General features: G+C 28.1%; 3 protein-coding genes across 3 annotated transcripts; 1 reads left to right on the top strand and 2 right to left on the bottom strand.

Annotated features, from left to right (window-relative positions):
* Nucleotides 1–9,569: 9,569 nt before the first annotated feature.
* LOC130499078 (uncharacterized) lies at nucleotides 9,570–9,956 on the bottom strand. The gene has a single exon (XM_056992981.1). It carries the CDS (start codon nucleotides 9,954–9,956, stop codon nucleotides 9,570–9,572), a length of 387 nt encoding a protein of 128 aa, XP_056848961.1.
* A 1,791-nt stretch (nucleotides 9,957–11,747) lies between these two features.
* On the bottom strand, nucleotides 11,748–12,234 carry LOC130499079 (uncharacterized). Its single transcript, XM_056992982.1, has 2 exons — nucleotides 12,156–12,234; nucleotides 11,748–12,079 (listed from the first exon to the last, which is right to left on the bottom strand). Exons 1-2 carry the CDS (start codon nucleotides 12,232–12,234, stop codon nucleotides 11,748–11,750), a joined length of 411 nt encoding a protein of 136 aa, XP_056848962.1.
* Nucleotides 12,235–25,374: 13,140 nt separating this feature from the next.
* LOC108820679 (heat stress transcription factor B-4-like) lies at nucleotides 25,375–26,718 on the top strand. Its single transcript, XM_018593678.2, has 2 exons — nucleotides 25,375–25,748; nucleotides 25,836–26,718. The coding sequence occupies exons 1-2, from the start codon at nucleotides 25,470–25,472 to the stop codon at nucleotides 26,556–26,558; spliced, it is 1,002 nt and encodes a 333-aa protein (XP_018449180.1). The 5' UTR covers nucleotides 25,375–25,469; the 3' UTR covers nucleotides 26,559–26,718.
* The last annotated feature ends 442 nt before the right edge of the window (nucleotides 26,719–27,160 follow it).

Consider the following 27,160-nt stretch of genomic DNA (forward strand, 5'->3'; position numbering starts at 1 on the left):
CTATGAATACTTTTTGTTTATATCCCTTATTGCATTGGAGAGTTTAAATACATATTAAGTATAAAATTTAAATACATCTACGAATACAACGAGAGCACAGTGCTCTCCAAAACAATTATACGTAAATTATTTAGAACTCACATTTTACTCTATATAAAACTTAAATATTTTGCTAATAACCTATTGGTATTATAATCTAAAATTTTGTCAATCTCATTATAAATGATCTAATTAACTAAAAGGTGGTAAAAACAATCAAATAATTTATAACAACATTTCATTTGTGAAAGCTGATATACCAAAATATTTTCACTAAATTCAATAAAATAAATTAACATATTAGTGAAATTGTGTTTTCATATATGTGAAGCACATTCATTTAGACAACATAAATTTTCATATAAAATTTAAGATTGTTTAGAAATGAAATGTTGAAATAAATAAGTGAAATACATCTTATAATAAAAAAAACTAAACAATTAAATATTTTTTATAATAAAAAGCTAAACAATTAAAAAAACTAAACAATTAAAGATTAAAAAATAAATAATTGACATTAAAGACATCTAAAATGAAATATAATGAAAGATTTCTTTAAAAAAATACATCATATTTTTATTATGAAATATATAATACAGTTACAAAAAAATCAATAAAATCGAAATAAAATCTAGATAATTTTTCAATAGAAAAAGACATTTTCTATTAATTTTTTAGTTTTTTTCAATAAAATCACAGCCATGAAAACTAGAATTTTAGATGGATATAAAATGTCTTAATAGAAAATAGACATTTTATATTATCTTGTATTATTCAAAGGTTTTTTTTAAAACTAAATTATTAAAAGATAATGAAATATAATTTAAACAATTAAAAGATAATGAAATATAATGAAAGATTTTTTTTTTAAAACCAAACAACTAAGAGATTGTAATATGTAATACAATTACAATAAATTTCAATAAAATTGAAATATAACCTAGATAATTTTTCCCATTAGATTACTTTTAAGAAATCAATTTTTAAATTTTAATAAACATTTTTAGTATTTATACTTTTAATAATTAATAAATGATATATAGTATTTTTGTATGATATTAAACATTCATTTTAATCATTTTTAGTGTATAAAAATTGCATTTAGGTGTCATTAGGAGTTGCATATGTATAAATTTCATAAACAGGGGTTTTGAGTGCACATGGGCGTAATGGTTTCTTATTCTTCAGTTAAAGAAAATGCTTTCTTCTTCTTCTTCACTTAATTTAACTGTAAAGGTGGTGGTGTAGAAAAGAATGAGAGAGAAAAAGAAGATGAGAGGAAAAGAAGGAGAGGGAGATGATTTCGTAGATGATGGTTGGTGGTGTGGAAAAGAAGGAGATAGAAAAAGAAGGAGAGAGTAAAAGAATGAAAGAGATGGTGTGACAAATTTTATTTTAAATATATTTTAATTGAATGGCAAAGATGTAAATAATGAATCTTACAAAGGTCCCAAAGGATATTTAGACATAAGTTTACATGGGCAAATGCAAAAAGTTGCCCAATTGGCTAATTTAAATTTGAGGTCGCCCAACTGTCTAATTACAAACTTGCGATTTGTCCATTTTACCAATTTTTTCTTATGAATACCCAAAATGCGTCTCATCTGAGTCTCTACTCTGTCTGTGACTGCTTCCAAAGGTGATGGCCGATTTATTTAGGTTGACTGCTTGGCCAGAGATTTCTTCGTATTGCTGTAAGATTTTCTGTATTGCTCGGTCTGATTTTGGATTAGCCAAAGAGAAGAAAAGAGAGAGTCGTCTGCAAAAAATAGATGATTCACAACTGGACTGCCATTTCCAATTTTAATCCCTTGTACTCTTCTTTCACTGGCAGTTTTATTCATCATATGGACAACACTTCAGAACATAGAATGAATAAGTAAGGTGACAATGGATCACCTTGTTTTATGCCTTTCTAAGGTTTGATAAAACCTCTAGGAGTTCCACTAATAAGAGCAGAGAAACTTACAGTTGAGACACATATCATAATCCATCTGATCCACTTCTCTACAAAGCCCATCTGTCTCATTGTTTTTTTCCAGGAATTTCCATTCTGGGAAATCATAGGATTTGGTAATGTCTGTTTTCAAATCCATGTATGATTTTGACTGTCGTTTCTGAACCTTGAGGGCATGATATACTTCATGAGGTATTATCACATTGTCTGTGATGATTCTTCCGGGAATATATGCTTGTTGATGTTCAGATATTATACCAGAAAGATGCTTCTTTAATCAGTTAACCAAAATCATATGACTTTATAGCTCACATTGCATGGAGCTATTGTCCGGAACTCAGTCATTGTGATTGCTGGCACCACCTTAGGTATTAACCAAATATTGGTCTGATTATGTTCTTGCTCCTGAAAATCTCCATCAAAAAATTGTCTGAACTCCTTAATCACAGTAGAATTAATCTCATTCCAAAATGTGTGGTAGAAAGATGCAGCAAAACCATCAGGACCTGGGGCTTTATGAGCCCCAGCTCCTATTGAGAACATAGCTTTATGTATTTCTTCATCTGTTGTTGGTTTTGTGAGGTCTTCGTTAATCTCCTGTGAAACACGGTTCCCAAACCCTCTAAAAACTTCTTCAAGTTCTCCATTTCTATGATGTTGAGAACTAAACTGAGTCTGGAAATATTCTTCAGCCACTCGAGCAATCTCTATAACTCCTTGAAAAATATTCACATGCGCATCTTTGATTGAGATGAGTCGGTTTCTAATTCTTCTCGCTTTTGTGATTGAATGGAAAAACATAGTATTTCTATCTCCTTCTTTTAGCCGAGAGTTTCAACTTTTCCTTTTCCAGTAATCTTCTTCAACTATGTAAACTTGTTGTATTTTTTAGGTAAACGTCGTCTTTCAGCCAATGAATACCCTTCTGTACATGCTTTATCCAGCTATAAACGTAATATTTGGATCTTGTACCTAGAAGTGATCTGATTTTTCCTTTTCCATCGTGGAATATGTTTTCTACTCATCTTTAAGCTCTGTGAAAGAGATCCTATTCCAATATTTGAAGACTTTGGTCAGTTCCTAATTACCATCTCCATGAAACCATTTCTGGGTTTTAGCCGATCATTATAGGAGAAATTCCCTACTCTGGCATCTTCTTTCTTATCGATGAAAGTAACTAATGGTCTGTGCATTCTCCCAGTTCCAAAAAGTGGGTTTCAGATGTTTGGTAGCTTGCATGCCACGCCTCAGTTGCCATTGTTCTGTCTAAGCAGCATGTTACATAATGTGATCCGCGTTGACCAGCCCAAGTTACATAATGTGATCCACGTTGACCAGCCCAAGAATATCTGTTTCCAACTGTCTGTCGATCCGTGAAGTTGCCTAAATTTGCCATTAAATCGCCTTTTTCCATCTTTGAAACCTAAATTTGTTCCCATCCGCCTCACTCAGCCAGATTTTACGTTTGGGAATCCCACTCCCACTCAGACGATCACCATCAGTTCCATACGGACTGTACATATCTGACATGTTGGAATCTTCAGAGAACATTGTTGGCATTGCTCCCATATGCCGTAATTAATCGTCTTCTGCCTCATTATCAGATTGACTGATAACCTCTTCTGCATTCTCCATCGCTTGATCGTTTTGCCCATTGGGATCCATTGCTTGGTTAGGTTCTTCATAGATTTCTTCAATGATGCCTCCATGGAGAACATTTTGATTATGCTAGTTAACCGGATCATCAGCATCATCCCCATCATCTGCTCCATCTTCTGGACCACCATTTTGGACACACACACACACACACACACACACACACACACACACAGATATATATTATATTTTGCTTTGGCAATCGAGTAAATGTTGTTTCCTATGGTTTCCTACGGATATGATTTTATGATTACTTATACGAGACTTTTAGTAGTTGTAATAATTTATAATCAATTTAAAAAAATGCGAATTTTTAAATTATAATACTAAGTTATCACTACTTGTTCAATGCAAAATATTTTTTTTATATATTATATATTATATATTTTAATTTATATATATATATATTCATATGTTATTTGATTATTTCTATCTTGTTATAAAAAATTAAACAGTTGATTACAAAATTTTCAATATGGAACTTTTAACAGTTTATTTTATTTTTTGTCGCTTTCAAAATTTAAATATCACATATACAAAAAAATAAAAAAGTTTTATTATATGGTTATGTGATAGTTTAATTTATTTTAATAATATAAAATTAAACAAAACGATAAAATACATAAACTGTTATCATATCTTTTATTATTACTGGAGGCGGAGCTCCGCGCAAGCGTGGAGATGTTAAAGATACATGTGTGTATTAAAAAGTTATAAGAGATGAAGTTAAGTGATTGGCGTAGTATAGTAGTACTGATTCTAACTGGAACTGCAAATAAAGATAGTGAATGCGAAGGGGACATATATTTTAAAACTGCATATTTACTGGTGGAGTTGGCCAATGAGTTTAGACGCAGTATGGGACTCTGTATCCCTCCAGCTATCGCTGTAAACGTTCTTGACAAGATGGGTCTCGAAAATGTTCCTAGTTTTAGAGTCACTCCTAGTTTTGACAAGAAAAATAATAGAAGAAATTATCGTTCTAGATATGGATCTTTTTCTTAATAGTATGTTCTGTTTCAAAACTTTATTTCTATCTTTTATGTGTGATCCCTTTTTAATAGTATGTTTTGTCTCAAAAGTTATAAAGTAGTTGTTTTGAAATAGAGGATCTGGTTGTTATTAAAAACGGGTTTCCATGTGGAGGAAGAATCTTAGGAAGAGTCCAACTAAGATCCATTATCTTATTGTAGGATGGATAAAACAAACAATCAAACCAAAAATCAAATCATCTATCAACTCGCGAAAGCAAAAGAGTTATGGGACATTCATCAAGCTTTGCAACATGAACAACAGTTGTTTCACTTTGAATTATTTCTATTACTATATTTTGAAGATTGTTCAATCTCATACGTGTTACCATGTATGTGTTTGAGGGAGGATATAAGGAGATCCAGAAGATCGACCTAATCCAATGGTCAATATTAGGTTAATACATCAATAAGTTAGATTAGAAAACTTATCATCATATATTATATACTATTCCATACAAATTTAAAAAAATTAGATTGATTTGTTCTCTATATAAATTATGCATCTTATAACATTATTTTCATGAGAGTAGTATAATTCTTCCTAAACACTTTTGTGTGATTTAGGGTTTGAATAGGAGGCATGATAAATGCAGAGGAAAAGCAGGAGAAATCAACTTACATATTGTTCTACAATTAATTCCCAATCAACATTAAAAATGTAGAAGAAATAAAAATAATAAAAAATAAGTGGCACTGCATGCATAACAAACTTCTTTGATAAAAAATATCCTCAAGGAACAAAGGAAAATCGGGTGGGCCAAATGCAGGAGCTCAATGCCTGCAGCTTTGTAATTATTCTTTTAAAAACTGTTTTTTTCTTTCCTTTTTATTTACCTATAAATATTAACTAGATTTGATCTGCACGACCGATAAGGTGTTATTTTTTAATTTTATTTATTTTTGTTTGTATTAGATGTTATACATGATTTGTAATGTGTGTATTAATATAATATTTTGATAAATAACAATGTGTTTAATTACATCGAATAAATATTTTCTGCGTTCTGTAGTAAATTATTTGACCGATATTTATTAGCCATCATATAAGAAAATCCAAAATTTGTATAATTAGATTTATGTATAAAATATCTAGAAAATAAAATTTCTAAACTAAAAGTAAGAAAATAGATAAAAATGAGTTAGCATGGTATTAAAAATTGATATATTAGTTATAACATTTGTAAGAAAATAAAAATATTGTAGGCAACTCATTCCATAGAATATTAGATTTGTATAGTTGTATCAATATTTTTCAAAATAAATAAGGTGTATAAAATAACTGTCTTGACCGGTTGTACATATAAACTTAATTGATTTATGAGTATAGTGTTTAATAATAATTTCTTTTTGGTTAACTTTCTATATACTATTGTTATACTAAAGATTATGAAGATACTAAATATATGAATTTAAATTTGGTTAGCAAGATTTTCAAAAAGTATAAACTTTTGAAAATTTTAATTAGCTAAAATATCTAGGAATTTAATCTAAATTTGTAATAAGTATTTATTTGTATAAGTGATAATATATATTTTAAAAAATTTATCCGATTAAATGATTATTTAATATGACATTTTTAAACTCAATAATTTATATTTTATATTGCATAATTTTATTTTGTCTTATAAACCACCAATTATATCATCCACACTTTTTAGAATATGACCAGTATATCTACACAAATGTATTTTAAATTTTGTATAGACCAAAATTTTATGATAATGTATAATAAAATAGTTGTATATATTGTTTAAAATATATGGTGCTATATATTTTATATTTTCAACATTTATCATACTGAAACTTACATTGGATATTATTTATATGAAAATATATGTAACATAGTATATTTATATATTATACAGATGATTTTTTATGTAACTTTTATTTTTTAGTTATTAATAATAAATAATAAAAATAATAATTACATAAATTAAAATACAATATTCTTCATTAACTACTTAAAGCTAGAATAATTAATTATATCCAAACACACACATAAATAATAAAATATGAAAAATAATGAATACTATACGTTAGGTTTATTAATTATTGTTGCCATATTTTTTTTAGTCAGAATTCGGTTTTGAAAATGCATTAATTAAACTTAAAAACAAATAATTTTAAATGGTTAATTAATTAATAACCTCAGTGGCATGACATTGTAAATAATTCTGAAAACTAAGGGGTAGTTTATATTTGTACTCCCTTTTTAATATATTAGATACTAGTTTGTTTGTTATTTTAAGTAGGAGTGGGATATACCGGGTATTCAGAGTATTTTAGGATATCCGGATCCGCTAAATTTCTACCCGGATCTGGATCCGAACCTTCCAGATATCCGTACTAAAATCTTAATACCCACGGATATCCGGATCCGAGCATTTAAATGTTATTTTTAAAAACCTAAATTAAATTAAAAATAACTAAGTAACCATTTATTTAGTCTATTTAAAATCATTTTTAAAACGAAAATTGAAAAATTATTTAAATTTAATAAAAATAAAGTTTTAGTTATTTTATATAAAAGTTATATATGGTATATATATATAAATAATTCTATTTTAAATATCTAAAATACATAGTGAAATTTTAGGTCCAGATCCGGATATCCGAACCTAAAATTTCACTATTCTGATCCGGATCCGCATGATCCATAGAATCACTACCCGGATCCGGATCCAGAACCCCTGTATATCCATTTTTCGGACCGAATGGGAGCGGACCTCAGATCGGATAACGGATCCGGATATTAAGTACCACGCCTAATTTTAAATAATAATTTTTAGAAGAATTTATTCATAATATGATATAAGACATATATTTTTTATTTTGTATATTATATTAGTTTTTTCAATATCTGATTCAGTATGTTAATTTTTATTTTTTGAACAAATTATAACCCTTTTAATTTTATTTGTATTGATAGAGATGCGAAATATATATCTCACATTTTTCTCATGACCTGATTAATAACATCTCAGATTATTTCTATCTAATTCATTTCTATTTTTATCTCTATATTGTCCCTAAAATATATAATTTTATTATAGATGTATGTTTATTCCAATATATGCATCTATAATATAAATTCTCTATCTATAAAGAGAAAATATAGAAATATATTATTTTCACCTCTAAATATATAAATAAAATTAATATTCTTCTATATTTTCCTCTAAAATAAAAGAAATCTAGTATATATTTATACATTGGAGAAAAATTAACTATAAACAAAGATTTCTATTTTAGAGAAAAGTATAAATATATACATTGGAGATTCTCTCATATAACTTATGTTTTGTATTCATAAAATTGTATTATATATATCGAAAAGCTTCATATAAAATAAATAAACCAAAATAAAAAAAATAAAAGGATAGGAAACTCAAAATTCACCCATTGATTTTGGGGCCTTGATTTTTAATCAGAAAATTAACCAATGTTTCAGGCTAAGATTTGTTAATTTTCTGTCCTATGATAGTAAAATGAAAAATTGGAGACAAAACAAACAAATAAAAGTATAGGAAACTCAAAATTCACCCATTGATTTTGGGGCCTTGATTTTTAATCAGAAAATTAAACAATGTTTTAGGCTAAGAGTCGTTAATTTGATGTTGTATGATAGTAAAATGGAAATCTGGAGACAGAATACTATCTTATCAGTTTTGAATTCAAGTTTTGTCAACTTAGAATAACTTCAAAATAAAGTAGATTTTTACTCAAACTCTACTTTATTTTATGGTGAAAATAAAAATAAATACAGTAAACTACTTATATATAGAGTAAACTCATCTCTTTTCTCTAAAACACAAACATTCTGTTGAACCCAATATTATTTATAGGATTTCAAAGTAAATAAACTCTTTTATTATAAATTACTTTTGAAAACTATACTATACTACTATCTATGTTTGCAAACAACACAATAATTAATCTTGTGATCAAACAGTATAAAATATTAGATCTCATCTTTTTAATATTTTTTATCAATATTCTTTCAAACTATTTGATAATCAAATAATTGATTACGACACTAACATAATTTATGAAAAAAAATAAAAATAAGTAAAACTTATATTTGGAGGTTTAGATACTACAAAATAATTTCAATCAATATAAAACAAATTAAACTAATACATTATTTTATTTATACTTTCATTAGTAAAAAATACATTCATTTAAATTTAAATCTCTCTTATTAAAATAGAAACATTCCTTTGACTTACATTTTTGTAGGATTTTAAATTAAATACACTCTTCTATTATAAAGTAATCATAGAAACAGTATTATATTACAATCTATGTTTCCAAACAGCAAAATAATTAATCTTATATCCAAACAATGTAAAACATTAGGTCTCATCTTTTAATGATTTTTATCAATTTTCTTTCAAATAATTTTATAAATCAAATATTTTAATAAAACTTTCACATAATTTATGAAAAAATCAAAAATAAGTAAAAATTATTTTGGAGGTTTAGATACTACAAAATAATTTCAATCAATATCAAATAAATTGAACTAATAGATTATTTTATTTATATTTTTATAGATAAAAATTACATTCGTTTTTTTTGTCGTCGAATTTTACAAACTCATATAGACTTTGTAAACAAGTTGGTGCATCGTCATCCATGTGCACAACAAATGACGCTTGAGTCATAGCTCCTCGTGCTAGGCAATCGGTCTTCATATTTTGTGTGCGTGGTACATAAATGATCTCTGAGCTGTGAAAATTCTCCTGCAAGGTCTTGATATCTTCCAAGTAAGATGCAAAAGCAGACCATTCTTCTGGTTCCGACACCATCTTTACCAATTGAGAACAGTCTGTTGCAAACGTGACCCTAAACTGATGCAATTTTTGCATACACTCCATTGCCTAAATTAATGCTTCCACCTCAGAATGAAGAGGGGAAAGGGAAGCTCTGACATTTCTAGCCCCCATTAGATCCGCAAAACCTTGAAGAGTACTATACCATCTTTGCCCAGAAAACACATCGTTCTCCTTCCAAGAACCATCTGTCAAACACCAGCGACCTGGTATTGATGGTAGACTCGGAATTGGGCGATCTACCACCAGGATAGCGAGCAATTGTGCATCCGCCCAAAGCTTAGCTTCTGTTTCCGCGAGTTTAAGTATACTTATCGGCTCAATATCCAAATTACTGAAAACCTTATTGTTTCTTCCTTTCCAAATATACCATAAGATCCACGTAAAGATATGATCCTCCAAGTTCGGTAGAACTCTCCAGAACAAATAATCCATATTTGTATAAAGAGATTCAGATGGGAATATGTTTGGATTAGACGGTATCTGGGATAAAGCCCACACTTGCCATGCTGGAGAACATTCAAAAAACACATGATTTATCGATTCCTCTGGAGGTCCACATCTATCACAACATATATCCCCCGATAGTCCCCTAGCATGTAAATTATTTCTCACCGATATGCACCCTGACACTATCTGCCATAGAAAATGTTTGAGTTTCGGTGGACAACGGAATTTCCAACAGTGTGTCTTAAGAGCATTCACCGTGGGCCTAAATATTACCAAGGGTTTTTCCTTATCGGGATACATCCTTTCCAATTGATACCTAGATTTAACCGAATACTTCCCATTTTGTGTAAAATGCCATCCATCTCTATCCATTCTATGGATTTTGCTTAATGGTATACTCTCTATAATATTTACATACTGGAGATCCACTAGAGCCTGAATTGCCTGGGAAGTCTATATTCTCAGATCAGCATCGATCAGTTGATCTACCGTAAGATCAGGGAGACTGGTAACTTAATATTTGATTGCTGGTCTCGGGCGAGTGGTTGGGAGTCAGGGATCATTCCATACAGATATGGATGACCCTATTCCCACCCGTTTAATTAGTTCTTTGCCAACCAAAGATCTAGCTGAAGAGATCTCTGGTATTAAATAAATAATGTATATAAATAAATGGAATAAATTGACATCAAATAAATTTTATAATTAAAAATTATTTAAATATAACTAAATAATATGTAATACATATATTACTGAGATATTATTAAAAAGCATAAAAGAATTGAAATAACTAAAATTAAATTAAATATTATACATATATTATTATCTGAAGATGCATTGAAGATGACTATGTTGTTCAATAAATAAAATAGCAAAAATAGTTATGAAAATGTTCAAAATATATATTATCTGAAAATAATAGTTAACTCTAAATATAAAAAATAAATTTAAACTAACTATGATATCAACCAAATTATTATCAACATAAATTATACAAAACAATCATAATAACAATTATTATGTAACATAAAATAAATGAAATGCAACTAAAATTTTTCTAACACTAAAATATTCAATTAATTTAAAACATTCAATTCATTTATAGAAAATTAATTTAAAATAAAATATGCGCTGTCGCCCGGGCCATAATTTAGTTTCTATTTTTACAGAATAAAAAAATAAAATAAAATAAGAATGTTTTTTTTTACTTTAAATTCCATCTCAAAATGAAAAAGATAGCACAAAGTTGGAGATCTTCTTACTGATTAAATGAACATAGAACTACACCTTAATATTTATTTTTCTAAAGTATGCATCTTTAAGAAACAAAGAGATATTATTTATATTTCATAATAGATGCTTTTTGCTTTGATATATATATTTTAATATTTTTGAAAAAAATATCAGTGCAAGTATAATTTAACACTAATTTATTCAGTTATAAATAAAACAGTATAAATATAGTTAGATACAATTTTTGATAAAATTAAACTTATTTAAACATCTTGTGTGGATTCTGTGTTGCTTTTCCGTGTTTTCGGAGTGTGAAATATCAAAGCAAGTTCCACACTAGAGAACTAGACAATAAGTGTAGTATCAAAGTAAGATATGTTAAACTCAAGTTAGTACGAATCCTTTTAAAAAGGACACCAAAAAAATAAAATCACGCGGGCTAGCCTCTTAGAGCATGTTTATAGGCATATTTTAAGGCATATCTTAAAGTTATTTTGATTAGAAAAAAAAAGATAAAAACACCTTTTAGCCTTAACTAGTCGCTTAGTTAAGAGAAGGAGAGAGTGTATCTTGAGGGCACGTGTTCAAACTTGATTGGAGAGAGGAGAGGTTGTTTCTGTCGACCACCAAAAATCGCCATCTCCCGCGGGCGGTTCTCCGGCCAAAATATGAAATCGAATAATAATGATAAAGCTTTGGAGATGGTACCAGCGATGCCTGACGGTTCATCCAGTGAAAACGCAGGTCATCAGCTCTGGTTTCCTTTGGGGATTTGGCGATGTCACCGCTCAATTCATCACTCATTCCACTGCCAAACCTCCTCCTCTTCTCCGTCTCTCCGTTAGTTCTTTTTCGATCTCCCTCCCTCGATTGAACTTTTTACATTGGGATCCTCTCCGATTCTCAGATTTGTGTTTATTTTCTGAAATTAGTTTAGGTTTCTTGTTTTACATATAGGCATTTCTGGAGTAGTGCTTGATTTACGAACCTCTTCCTTAGACATTGATTCTGTTAGCCTTAGGGGTTCCATTGCGAGTCCTGTGTCTTCTTAGAGAGAGACATTGAAACGATAACGTCACTTTGTGACTCATAATGTACCTTAAAATCTTTTTTTGTAAAACAAAAAAATCTATTTTTAAAATGTTATGTTTAAAATGTCATGTTTAACTTTGTTTAATTTAATAAATAAATTTTATCTTTTTAAAAAAAAAATTTGTTTAAATTTAAATTTAATATTTTTTTATTGTTAATAACTTTAATTAAAGAAATTACCTATAAATAAAAATAATTAAGTGTATCTTAATAATGTATCTTAGCTTAATGATAATAATTAAAAAAGTACTAAAGCTCACTTAAGATACAATTAAAGTATCTACCTATACACATGCTCTTAGGTCCAAAGTGGACAATATCATACTAATCGAATAATAAAGAGTTGGACATTGACTTAAAAATAAATCCAACAATTAGTATTAGAGCAGTTTGACAAGAAATCTCTAAAAAGACCTAAATACCCTTTTAAAATGAATGGTATATCTAATGAATAGGAATAAGACTTTTCAAGATGGAAGAAGGCGTTTGCTGCAGACTAGTCAAAAGATCATGAATCTGTTATGTTGTAGGAGAACATTCTAAAAGAAATGAGATGTAATAGAAGATACTTTCTCAAAGGAGGCCCTACAATTACTAGTACAAGGTGGTGCTAAGATGATCCGTTAAAGGAAAAACACACGAAATGAATGTGGTCCTTAGTTTGAAAAGAAGAATCACTACAAAAAACAGTCGTAATACATCACTTAAATAGAATCACTTACTTAAATGATATTAGTTTGCATTATTTATTATCAAATGATTCAAAATATGTGTTACAACATCGATTATAATAAATGATACGGTTATTAAATTATTTTATATCATTTCAGTAAAACCGATACAAATCTATATTTGTTACATCATTTCCAAAAATTGATACAAGATACAACTTTACATCAATTAAATAACTGATACATTTACTATTTTCTATTAGTATCACTTAGAAAATGATACAAAGTAACATCATTTCAATAAAATATGCAAACTTGATATTACTGATAATTAAAATGCTACTAACGTAATTTTAATTTAATATTAATATGCATGTAATTCCTTTGTTTGTTGAGTATATTGATGAAGATCTTATTATAAACTATAATATTCAATATTTTCAGGTAAATATATATAAATAAAAATCTATTTGATAAGTAACTAAAATAATTTCATATTATGAATTGCTAAAATGATAACTGAATATATTTATTGTTAAAGAATCTAAAAAACTATATTGTTATAAGTATTTCTATGCTCATAATAATATCTAATTAAATAAAGAAATAAAGAAGTCGAATGAAAATATTTTGTTTTAAAATTAAAAATAATATTACATATTTCGACATAATTAAACAAATAAAGTAACTAATTTTCTATTATTGCCATAATCTGTTTTGTAAATAAAAAAACGGTTAAAATATATATATTTTCCAAAAATATAGTAATATCTCCTATTTTTTCTCATCCACTAGATCACAATCTTTTGGTAACAACAAACAAACTGCATATAGACCACGTCATTTTTTTATAACCTCATCTTCTTCCACACAGTCCTTTGAAAGACTTATTCAACACAGTTACGACACAGCGTAAAAATTGTTTCTACTCTGTCATTTTTAAATGGTTGCATATTCTGTTTTCACACTTTTCGATTGCTTATTTCTTTCTTATTATATGGAATGGTTTCCATATTATCATCATTGATAGGTTAACAAAGGTGAAGACAATGAGTTTCAAAATCAGTGGAGATATGCAAATAAAGGTTAAAATTTTTATGCTATTTATACTTAAAATGATTATCTTTATTCACACAAGGATGTCAAGAGTTCCTAACTTTCAACATGATTTCTGATTTTTTTTTCTGTTTTGCTTTAAATTTTGTAGAACAAAAGTTTCTCCAGCTATTATGATGAATGATTCCTATCATGGAACGAAGAAACATGGAACACGAGTTACTGCGTTTACAAGATGGAATAAAATTCATCGACAAAAAAAAAATAGGAACTGAAGTTTATGTCGACTGGGTTTGATGTATGATTTTTGTGTGTGTTTTTTTTTGTGAATGATTGTTTTAACCGTGATGTATTAATTCAATATTCTAATCAACAATTGTGAAATATGAATTTGTTTATCAAGATAATAATAGATATTAGAAAGAAAGAAAATTGCAACAAAGAATATAAATATTCAGTAAAAATATTAATTGGAATTATTTAACAAAATAAATCATTTTAATAAGTTTTTTAAATTGATACTAATTTTATGTCAGTTATTTATAAATGATATAAATTATTGAAATCAATTATTTTGATTGATAGAACTACTTGCATCATTTAACACTATTGATGTAAAAAAACTAATATCATTTATAATAAATGACATATTTTAACATCATTTATGTGAATGATGCAAATAATATATATTTTTACATCAATTATTATATGAATTGATGTAAATTATTTGCATCACCACTTTCAGAGTTACTTTTATAAGTGATGTAAAAGAATTTTACATCATTTATAAATAATGCAAATATTGAAAATAAATGATGTAAAACTATCTTTTTGTAGTGAATGTGAGGTATCAAACTAAATCTCACACTAAAAAATTAGACAATGAGTGTATAACATATAAAGATATGTCAAACTCTAATTAGTAATGATGTCTTTTCTGAAAAGAAATTATAAGTAAATCCATACGAACTTGCCATTAAAATTCAAAATGGACAATATCATAGTAATCGATAATAGAGAGTTGGACATAAGCTTTAACAATCTCAACACAGAGCTCCATTATCATCTAAGATAGCGTGTTTTTTATTTACTGGCTGAGGCAAATTCTTGTTTTTGTGAGGATGATTCCTAATCTTTTATTGGACGAGTTGAATATATTCGTGCTGATACTATATAAAATATTAATTAGAAAATAAAGATAAGCTCAGGTTATCTTGTTATTTTTTGATTTTAATCTATGAAATATTGAAATGTCAAATTTGAAGGAAATTAATTTCATGAATCTTGCGGAATAATGTAATGGATAAACAAATTTTGCTATTCCACAAAAAAAAATTGTGTGTTATTAAAACCTTTAGAATGGCATAATAATAACTATAAAAATTCTCCGTTTTGTTTTGGTTTACAAAAAAAAAAAAAATCTCCGTTTTGAGATCATGTATGAATATGTTTTTCATACATAAATTTGCCTTAATATAACTTGAATTTTCCTGGGCTCTTGATTATCGCATACGTACCACCTTTTGGCGATGGTGGTCTCATATATAAACACGTTCTGTGTGTGTCTGTGCATCAGTGCATGTGCATGTGCATGACGATATGCGGCCCCTATGATGTATGGAGAGCTAGAACTAGAAGATTCGATTCTAATTTCTAAAGTGAACTGAAGTTTGAAACTACGACTGGCTTCTTTCATCACATGACTTCTCTGCTTCTTCTTGAATCGAATGTATAAGATAATAATTCATATCCCTGTTTCCAATATTAGAACGTGATGGGTAAAACAAAGAGAAAAATACAAATCGAGTGGCGTGAAACGATGAGTCTAATTTATAACCCAAGACACGTGAATTTCCAGGAGAGACCACAGAGCGAATAGGATAAAAAGAAACTGCACCCAAAAGTTGTTTTTTAATTGAACACATAGTTTATATATTTCCGCAAGATGTTTCCCTTCTCTTTTGTTTGATTATATCTCTATATTTTGTCCCCAAATACAAGTTATTAATGTGCATAAAATACAATTATTATAGTATTTGGGAAAGATTTAAAATCTTGTGGCATATACGACAAGGGGGTACCCCTACAAGGTTCTTTCTCGTGTCTCTTCTACTTGCTTTCTTCTTTTGTCTCATTCCAGAACTTATTCAGTGGCACGAGTTTCCATTCTTTTGCTTAAATAGGTTCTCTAACAGTCTTATTAATTAGCTTCTTTAGTAGATTTTTGGAAATATATTACTAAAATTTAATATTTTGTAAAAAGAAATTTCATACAAAATTAGACGCATGAATCAAATTTAATATTTTGTAAAAAGAAATCATGGACTTATCGAATTAAATGTATCCCAAATTTGACAAATACACTTAAATTATGTATCCACTGATGAAACTGCCAATAAGATCATCAATAGGGTGCTAGGTGTTGGTACCACACTACATTCAGATTTATATTTGGGTCAATAGTTGGACTGTCATCTATGCGTCAGATATAGAAAGACCGTCGGTTGTGTGTTTTTTTTTGGTGCAAAAAAAGTGGTTTCACTTCTTCGCCGAGAACCTAAACATTGTAAATAGTCTCTCCCAACGTGACTTGAATCCAACTTTACCACTAGGCCAACCGTGGTTGTGTGTTTCCTATAATTATATGCATGATATCATCCTCTTTTTGTCGACTGGGGATGTTGGGGCTAAGCTCCAAATAATTCTCAAGGTTGATTCAAGACTAGGTCAGTTTTAAGTTGTTCTCTTTTAGATTGTCTCAAAAAGATATATTTTTGTATTTACAATGCATTTTTCAACTTCAATGATTAATTATAAATTTCAAAAACTTTTTTAGATTTTTTTTTGTTTAGAAATAAAGGAAATTGTAATCATAATAAATTATGTTTTTATAATTACGATTTAATTTGTTTTATTGATATGTGTGAAAATTCTAGAACATACGTTATTTTGAAACATATGAGTATGTTTTAATAATCAAAACTGATAAATCAAGGCTGATAAATATTTAAACAACCAGATTCATTCAAACTGATGAGGGATAAATTATACAAATTGTTCAGAACAAACACATTGTCTTGTTTTTATCCAAACTATTCATATATATAGTAATAGTCTGATGGCTCGGAACAAAAGAAAAAAAGTTTCAAAACAGAAGGGTAAGATGTAATAAGGAGAGTCACACATACTTCGAGTTCTCTTTTCTCGTTTTGTTTGAATAGATGAAAACATGACTCATCAATTAATATATCCAAAATTGTGTCAACAGTCACTTTTATGTCTAGTTGCGATTCAATATCAAAATTTTCATTAATACCACGAGAAATAGATTAATTCTTAACAAGGGCTATTTATAAGTATAGTAAAAATGTTAACTTTTCTTTGAACACCGGTAAAAATATTAATCTATCCTGTATTTTGTTTCAATTATTGTTAGTTTACAGACAGTTATTAGGATAGTCTTAAATTTGTGTGGGATAAATACAAAATAGAGGTACTTTACAAATTCCTCCAAAAACATATGAAATTTTCGAGTTCCACTTCATCTACATAATATTTTAAATAATAAAAATAATCATTTGATGTGAAAAAACATTGTACATATCATATATCTATGAAGGCTAGTTTCATCCCTTTTTAGTTATATGAAAAGAATCAACAATGTTTCAGGAGTCTTGCACTTTTTCCTCAATATCAAACTCAATTTTTTTTGTCTTATTTTATCAACAAAAATGGCTAAACTTATCTTCTCGTTGTTTTTTTTTTAACTTTGATCGGTGATCGTTTGATAAATAATAATAAAATTTTCATTTACAATTCTATAAAAACATTGAAAATTTTGGTCATTATCCTTTATCGCTAAAAGCATAAAACAAATTGTATTGTATGAAAAATGAAAAATAATGAAATGATACTTATGTAATACTCAAAATTTCAACCTAATTGGTATAAAATTTGACAAATAATATACATTATAATTTATTCTAATAGTCACCACCAACTGAAGCTATTATATTTCCACATTTTGTATAAGTAATTCCTTCTATAGGTTGTTATTAAATCACAAATTCTTTGTTTGGCTGTTTAAGAACTTTTATATATCCCTCATCTTTTGTTTTGAAAAGAAATAGATTAGAGACAATAAAGATGCAAGGACTTGGGAATACCTGCGAGTTGAGAAAGCCATACTCCCATGACATCGACTAGTGTGGTTCTCTCAGGCCATACCTCGACAATCATTCATGGTTTGGCATGAATGATTTGGCTAGCGTTTAAAGATAGACTATCCACTGGAGTTAGGATGCGAAACTGGGGAATTGAGCAAGCTTGTGTTTACTATGAAAAAAGACGAAAATAGAGATCATTTATTCTTTGCTTGTTCGTATATTTTCACGGTTTGGATGAATGTAGCTGAACGATTACTTGGAGCAGAAATTACTCCGGACTGGGCTGATACTGTCACTTCGTTAATGTGGCTGAACAGGAGCAAGTTCGACACTGCCCTAATCCATTTAGTGTTTCAGACATCTATCTATATGCTGTAGAGAGAAACTCTCCTAGACATGGTGGTGCTAACACATCAATAGAGATGATCACTAAGATCATTGGGAACTGACTAAAAATCATACTTCATCTTTGAAGTACTAGGGGAATCACAGGTTGGAAGGCTTACTCAGAAGATGGTTTGCTATCAATGCAGTATAAAAGCTTTCATTCTTTTATTCTTTACACATTAGAACAGTATAGCATCCTTTTGTAAATTTAATCTCATTTTTATCAATAAATTTGATATTCAATCAAAAAAAACAAAAAAAAAGATGCAAATTTTGTTATTGAATAGAGCTTGATATACAATAGGAATCAAAGTCGTTAAATTTATCTCTCTGAAATATTTCTCTAAAAGCTCTTAGGAAAAAACGATATGTCTAACATTTTATCCATTTATTTAGTTCATTTTCCATCTTAAATTGTTTTTATGGCCATTTTTTTAGTAATGAATCAGAATTTTATTTCTCTTAAGTTTTTCAGGATTGTTTTACATGAAAATATAGGATGATATGTTATATTATTCTTGTAATTTTGGTTCATTTTCCATGTAGATTGTTTTTATGGCCATCATTTTTTAGTAATGAATCAGAATTTTATTTCTCTTAAGTTTTTCCTAGGCACAAGTTCAAATGTAAAGGATTGTTTTACATGAAAATATAGGATGATATGTTAATATTATTTCTGTAAATTAAAGATAAAACTAAGAAATAACATTTTAAATAATACAGTACGAGTTTATTTACTTGTAGGTGATATAATACGAGGGAGAAACAAGTACTGCTAGTTGCCCTAGGAAAAGCAGAGCCTCATGTGAAAGACACATGACCTAGGAAACTAAAAGAAGGGGGAATATACACACGACATACTTTTTTTTTGCTTTTTATCAAAAAAGACATACTTTTGTTTTAAATTAATTACATAATTTATGTTTTTCGCATGATCTATAAGTCAGATTTAATCAGTAACGTTACACTTTGCAAGATCCATAAAGATAGAGGAACTCTTTTTTTTTTTGATCAACATAAAGGTAGAGGAACTCTTATGGACTTTTAGATTACCAAAGGACACGGTTCATTTAACAATGATATGTCTATATTATTAAAATAGAAATACAAAATTGAATTAGCCATGAATTTTTCATCTTATTTACAATAATATGGCACTAAAATATTAAATGAAGCTATATTTAAGAAGGTTTCGTTTTTTTCTTATTTAAATAATAAATTTAAGTATTTTGGTGTTTTTTCCTAATTTAAATATTAGATTTCCTTAATCGAATATTAACCAAAATGTATTTTCTAAGAGATTTTGTATTAACATTTTAATATTTTTAAAAATATTTATTAATAAGAAATAAAAAATAAAAATCACACATCAAAATCAATTTATATAACATATAAATAAAATAAAAAATAATTGTGGAAGAAGAAGTAAAAGAATGCATTGCATGTAGAAAAAGTTTCCGGTAATAACAATAAGTTGAGAATAGTTGCAGAAAAGAAGAACATAGAAGAAACCTCATAAAGAAAAAAGGGTTGACTCAATAGAGAAAAATAAATAAGGATAACAAAAAGGGTAAATACAGTCATTGTTATATAGGCCTGAAATAAAAATCTGGATCCACGATCCAATCCGGTATCTACTTCGATCTGGTCCGGAAAAACGGATATTCGGGGAGTCCGGATTTGGATCCGACGGATCCGGATATGGATTTGGATAGTGAAATTTTAGGTTTGGATATCCGGATCGGGATCCAGACCTATTATATATTTAAAATATAAATATATTTATATATGTATACCATATATAGTTTATATATAAAATAAATAAAATTTTTAATTTATTAAATTTCAATAATTTTTCAATTTTATTTTTTAAAATAATTTAAAATATACTAAATAAATGGTTAATCAGCTAATTTTCAGTTTAATTTTTAATTTTTAATTTTTTAATTTTTAATTTTCTTAAAAAAAGTTCGGATCCGGGTATCCGCGGACATTCGGATTTTAGTCCGGATATCCGAAACCCGGATACCGGGAAAGCTTGAATCCGAATCTGAGTATCAATTTTTACGGATCCGGATCCATGTATCTTAATATACCAGGATACCCGGTCCGTGCTACAGCTATTATTATATACTACAGTACTAAACTCTTTTTATATACTAAACTTGTTTTATTGGATTGTTTTTTAATTATTTATTATTGGGTTGTTTAAGAAAACAAGAGAAGGAAGTGGTGGGTGACGGAAGGGATCGTCGTGTCAGAAAAGAAAGAAGGAAGAAGGCGTCACGGGTTTGCCTTGAAAGCCACTTTTTCTTTCTTTATATAGTTTATTTTAATTTCAGACACTCAGACACATATTCTCTTCGTCTTCTCATCAATCGAGGGTGCTAACTTCCAAATGCAATATTTTAAAAACTTTTTACACACTTTTTTGCTTAAATGTTCTTCATTTATACAGCCTACTATGTATTTTCCTGCACCACATATAGAAATAAAAATTTTAAAATTAAAATTATATTTAAAATAAATTTTAGTTTTAATTATATTTATAAATTAAGATACAATGAATAAATTTTATTTAATCTTTAATTTAATAATATTTATGTATATATTTCAAACTATAATCTTGGAACTATTTTTTATTTTAGTTAAAATATATTAAACCAAATTCTATAAAATTAAGAGAAAACTTTGTTAGATATATAATTTTAAAACATAAATCTAAATAATATTTCTCAAATTGTAATATTGAAAGACATATATTTATAATTTTTAATGTTAATAAGAAATATATGAGTTATTAATATATTTTCGTAATTATGCCAAAAATAAATATTTATGTAGAAAATTAATATTAATGATAAATATATGAATGTATAGTCATTGCCATATTTAGAAAACTCTTACCAAAATTATTAAGTTTTATAAAGAAAATTGAACATGTCACAATTAAGTTAATCTCATGTCATATTTTTTGTAAACTATGTCATTTTTTTCGTTGAAATTAGATGTGTTGATGATATTTGTCAAATCATTTCAGAAATAATGTATTGAGGATTCGTTTTGATCCAAAATTTAAAGTAATATTTTGAACTTTTTCGTCACTTTAATAAACTTTCATATGCATTTTGTTTTTTTTTTGTTTGTTTGTTTCTTTTCATGTAGCCCGACTTATCAGTCCAAGAAAGTTCTAATCCTAATAAGGCCAGTTTTCTTTTTTTTTGGGATGTAAATGTTAAAAGTCATACCAAATGTTTTCATTTTACAGAGTTGTTGCTTAGAGGGAAGAGAAGGAAGAGAAGGAAGAGAAGGAAGAGAAGAAAATAAGCTAAGCAAAGAGGGAAGGAAGGCCAGTATTTTCATAATAAAAAGTTGATATTCTCAGATTTGGACGAATTAGTATGCGGTGGTTGTCTTCATTTTTTTTTGTCTGTCAACTGTGAACCAAACTGATAACTCTGCATCTATGTGAATTTGATGAATGATATTTATTGTCTGACACGTCGTACCAAAATGTCTACCTTTGTAAAAACAAACATTTATTTTATTAAAATAGCAGCATCATCTATTGATATAGATTTAGTCTAATTATTGTACTATAATTATTTAAAAAAACTTAATCATTTTAAAATATGTTATACAAATATGATTATAAAAATGTACAAATATAAAAATTAAATTTTAAGAAAAATATAAAACAAATAATATACTCGTCTTTTGAAGAAGAGATCAAAATCTAGTTTAAAATTATTTTCCGTTTACATAATGAATTTATTGTATTTTGTTTAGAAAATAACCTAACATGTTAACGATAATTTAAATCTAATTAGATTTTGACTGCGTTAAAATGCGGATTATGTTTTTGATACAATAAACAAATAAAATAATACAACTTATAGGAAAAAAATATCAATGTTTTTAAAGTTGGCCAAAATATCCAAACCCGAATAACTGAACAAAAAACCAAAACAAATATGTATATCCAAATCCGAACCAAAATTGATAAAATATCTGAATAGATAAAAAAATGTGTATATAAAAAATTGATCTGAACCCGACCCAAATCAAACATTTCGTATATCTGAATATACTTGAATAACAATTATATACTTAAATTTATTAATTATGTTTAGATCAAATATTCTAAAATATTTAAGATACTCAAAAATATTCAAAATATTTGTAATATATCTAAAAGTAAACATCCATTAGTATTTAAAAATACTCAGAACACTAAAATATCCTAAATATATATATTATTTCTCTATCCAATTAGGTAAGAATAACTAATTTTGTTTTATTTTATATTTTTAGCATACGATATTCAAATTAATATGTTGCACATTTTTGGACTTTAAGGTATATTGAGAATTATAAATTTGTTTATATAATGTAAATTGATATTTGAACACAAACCGACCCCGTAAAGATCTGAAGCGAACCCGGATCAAAATTTATGAATAGTGAAATAAGGCTTAAATCACTAACCCTAAAAATTTGAAACCCATATAGAACAAAACCGAATATTTAAACGGATGCCTAAATTTCAAATATATCTGAATCAAACATGAACGGATATTCACACTTAATTTTTTTAATGATTATCATTAACATTAAGAAAAAGTTGTTTTGAATATATAGTTAAGATCTGAAATATTATCGTATTAATTTCATATTTTTATATATGTTAATAGCATGTATATGTTTTTGTTTAATTGTAGGTTATTCCATGGAATATTCATTTTAGAACATGATGTAACTAATAGAATGTATCGTATGAAGTTAATTTTAGATGTCGTGTTTTAATATTCTACTAGATTTTGATCCGCCCTTAAAACGGCGGGTATATTCTCTTATTTTAAATTTAATTTTTTACATTTGTTTTTTGCTCATTATATTTTTATTTTTGTAATCATATTTGTGTATAAATTTTGATCAAAATATGTTGTAATTTAAAAATTGATCCGGTATACGCACAGTTAAGGCTGAGTTGCGGGTCGAACTCGCTCCGCTGACCTACCAACCCGCGGATTTTTAACTTTGTTTTGGTTAAAAATATGACCCGCACAACCTGGAAACAAATAATATTGTACATGTATCCGCTCCGCTTAATTTTGTGGTTATCCGTGGGTTATATACATATTTTAAAAATCATTATTCAATTTAATTACTATAAAAGTATATTTATAATAAAAATTTATACATGACTTAAATTTTAAATTATTATTTTTAAATTCTTGTATTTAAAAAAGTATTCTTTTTAATTTTTATTTTATAAAAATAATTTGCAGGTCGACGGGTAGCTGCGATCCAAAATCCACCAACTCATACTAAGCCCGCATAAAAAAACTCATAACCCGCATCCGCAAATCAATTTTTCAAATAGTTGGACAAAAAAATTAGTTAGTGAAAGGATTCAACAATTTTTTAAAGATTATATATAATTTTTTTGGTAGTGATTCGCTTTTAATAGTATAGATGAGGTACAATATTGTTTTAAATTAATTCAATACCATCATTCGATACAAAAAAATTATATAAACATCAGTAATAGAAACAATGGTTTATACAAATCTTTCTTACGCACATATTTAAAATGTTAGAAGTCAACGGTTTAGATTATAGTAACATTTAAAGTCAATAACAGTAATAAGCTTTATTTAAATGAAGGAGAATCTTATTAAGTTGCTATAAAATAGGTTAGTTATAAGATTTTGTTATATGTAATATGTTGGACTAAAAAAAATGAAGGGGTCCAAAACAACTTGTATAAGTCGACTTTTCAAGACTGCTTCCCTTTTAATAGTATAGATGGTGCACCTAATATATAGTAAATCTGTTACAGATATAGGATTTAATTTATTTATAATGTTTTAAATAATGTTATATGTTTTGTTGGACCATTTAAAATTAAAATGATAACCTTTTATCACTAGATAAAAATAAAACTATGTTTTAATAGATTAACTATTTTGCAAAAACTACGTACAAAAATACATATATTCAGAAAGTGAGGTATGTATACCGCCACCGATATATAAACTGTTACTCTACTTATTAGTCTAATTAACTTTCCATACTTATAAGAAAAAATATAAATATTTTTATTATATGCTTAATGTGATTGTTTAATTTGTTTTAACAAATAAAATTAAACGGAAAGTATAGAGGATAAAAAATTATTATCATATTTTTATTATTCATAATCATTAATGGTGATATATATATGTCAATCATATTAGGAAGTGTCGTAGTTTTTATTTAAGGAAATAATAGTTTTTGTATATTAATAATTAACTTAATAGTTTTTTTTGGCAACAATTAACTTAATAATTACTTAACAAAAACTATAATATATGTGTAGATGAACCAACCTATCTCTCTAACAATTCTGAGAATAATTCTCATGATGACATGTGGCTACCAAACAATATTGCAATATTCCAAATAAATAAAAGAAAAATATATACTTCTTCCGTTTTATATTGTAAGTAGTTTTAGCAAAAAAAAATCACAATATAATTAGTTTTAACATTTCAATACCACTTTTATAATTATTGAATAGTATGTGATCAATTAAATTATATTAGCCATTTTATAACTTTTATAGCCATTTTATAATTTATTGAAGTTATATATTAAATAATATTTTTAGTAAATAATCTTTTTTTAAGAGGAGTGCTTTTTAGCCAAAACTACCTGCAAGTAGACCAGTTGTTACCACGAGGACAGCAACATACGTACGATCTACATATAACGCAGTAAAACAAAGATTAGTACACACTCACTACTCACTACTCTACTAGAGTACCGCATCAGGCTCCATTTTTATCCATCCCCACAGATACAAAACAAACACAACCGTCCCTTTTTCTCTCTCATCTTTTTCTCTAATGGCGATGATGGTGGAGAATAGCTATGGTTACGCTAGTGGAGGCACCGCAGAAAGGATACAGCTAATGATGGAAGGTCAAGGCAAGGCGGTTCCTGCGCCATTTCTGACCAAAACGTATCAGCTTGTCGACGATCCAGCGACGGATCATGTCGTGTCTTGGGGAGACGATGACACTACTTTCGTCGTTTGGCGTCCACCTGAGTTTGCTCGTGATCTTCTTCCTAAGTACTTTAAACACAACAACTTTTCTAGCTTCGTTCGTCAGCTCAATACTTACGTAAGTCAAGCAAAGAAAAACGATTTACATTTTTATTTTTATTTTAGTTTTTTTTCTTTTAAGGAACCATTTTTATTTTGATTCTAGGGTTTCAGAAAGATTGTTCCAGACAGATGGGAGTTCGCGAACGAGTTTTTCAAGAGAGGAGAAAAGCATTTACTATGCGAGATCCACCGGAGAAAAACATCTCAGGTGATACCAAACCAACACTCTCCGTTCATCACTCACCATCCCTCGCCGCAGATTCCATTCTCCGGCGGCGCTTCTTTCTTCTCTTTACCACCGCGTATCGACGCCGCCGCCACGATGGACGACCATTACTGGTGCGAATCTCCGCCGCCGAGACCACGAGTCATACCCACTACCGTGGATGCGCAAGTCACCGCTTTAACCGAAGACAACGAAAGATTGCGACGGAACAACACGGTCCTAATGTCGGAGCTTGCTCATATGAAGAAACTATATAACGACATTATCTACTTTGTTCAGAATCATGTCAAGCCTGTTGCTCCAAGTAACTCTAACTTACCATCTTTCCTACAGAAACAGCAACAACAACCTCCTCCACTCGATTATTACAATAATGCCACTGTCCCCAATCACTCTCCTCCTACTTCTCAAAGCTCCATTAGTGTTCTTGAAGACGAGACTAACCATGAGAGTAATGCGAGGAAGACAAAGCTTTTTGGAGTTTCGTTGCCTTCTTCCAAGAAAAGATCACATAACTTTTCACGCCAGAGTAGCAAAACTCGACTGGTGTTGGATAATTCAGATCTTGGATTGAATCTCAGGACTGCTTCTACACGTTAAAAGTCTTTTTTTTTTCACTTTTGTTTTATCTCGTTAAGAATCAGCATTACTAGCACTAAATGTTGTTTATTGTGGACATCGATTTTACTTTTTTTGATTCCCTGATTAATAATCTTCTTTTAATCGACTTCGTGTAACTTTATGTTATTAACTTTTGGCTTGTTCTGTTTTCTGGAAAATGAGAACCTCAGTGGTGTCTAACTTTTCTAATGTGTTATGCTTGTAGAATTTGGGTTATATTTTTAATATGCATTTTTGAAATTTTCATTTGTATCGGACCGGTTGATCGAGTTTATTTTTTTGCTTATTTAATGCTTTCACGTCTTCCTTTCTGACAATTTCTAATATATCTTACAACCTCCAAGTTTATTCTTATACTAGATGATTGGCCCATTCATGCAGACATAATAATCTTATAGATATTTATTAATACATGTATTATTATTTCAATAATTAATATGATAAATTATGTTTATACTTTTAAATTTTTAAATTGGCGATATATGTATCTATAATGAAGTTTCTCATTACAATATATATATATATATGACTATTATTGAATTTAGTTTTTTTAATTTTTATGATTGAAAATATTATTTTCA

Source organism: Raphanus sativus, chromosome 8, assembly GCF_000801105.2.
Source record: "Raphanus sativus cultivar WK10039 chromosome 8, ASM80110v3, whole genome shotgun sequence".
In the NCBI taxonomy this organism is placed as follows: domain Eukaryota; kingdom Viridiplantae; phylum Streptophyta; class Magnoliopsida; order Brassicales; family Brassicaceae; genus Raphanus; species Raphanus sativus.

Coding starts and splice junctions, on each gene's coding strand:
- LOC130499079 (XM_056992982.1), bottom strand. CDS start 12,234: ATGGAACCCCTAAGGCTAACAGAATCAATGTCTAAGGAAGAGGTTCGT. Junction 12,080..12,155: donor TACTCCAGAAATGCCTATAT/GTAAAACAAGAA, acceptor CAATGTAAAAAG/TTCAATCGAGGGAGGGAGAT.
- LOC108820679 (XM_018593678.2), top strand. CDS start 25,470: ATGGCGATGATGGTGGAGAATAGCTATGGTTACGCTAGTGGAGGCACC. Junction 25,749..25,835: donor TTCGTCAGCTCAATACTTAC/GTAAGTCAAGCA, acceptor TTTTGATTCTAG/GGTTTCAGAAAGATTGTTCC.
- LOC130499078 (XM_056992981.1), bottom strand. CDS start 9,956: ATGGATTATTTGTTCTGGAGAGTTCTACCGAACTTGGAGGATCATATC.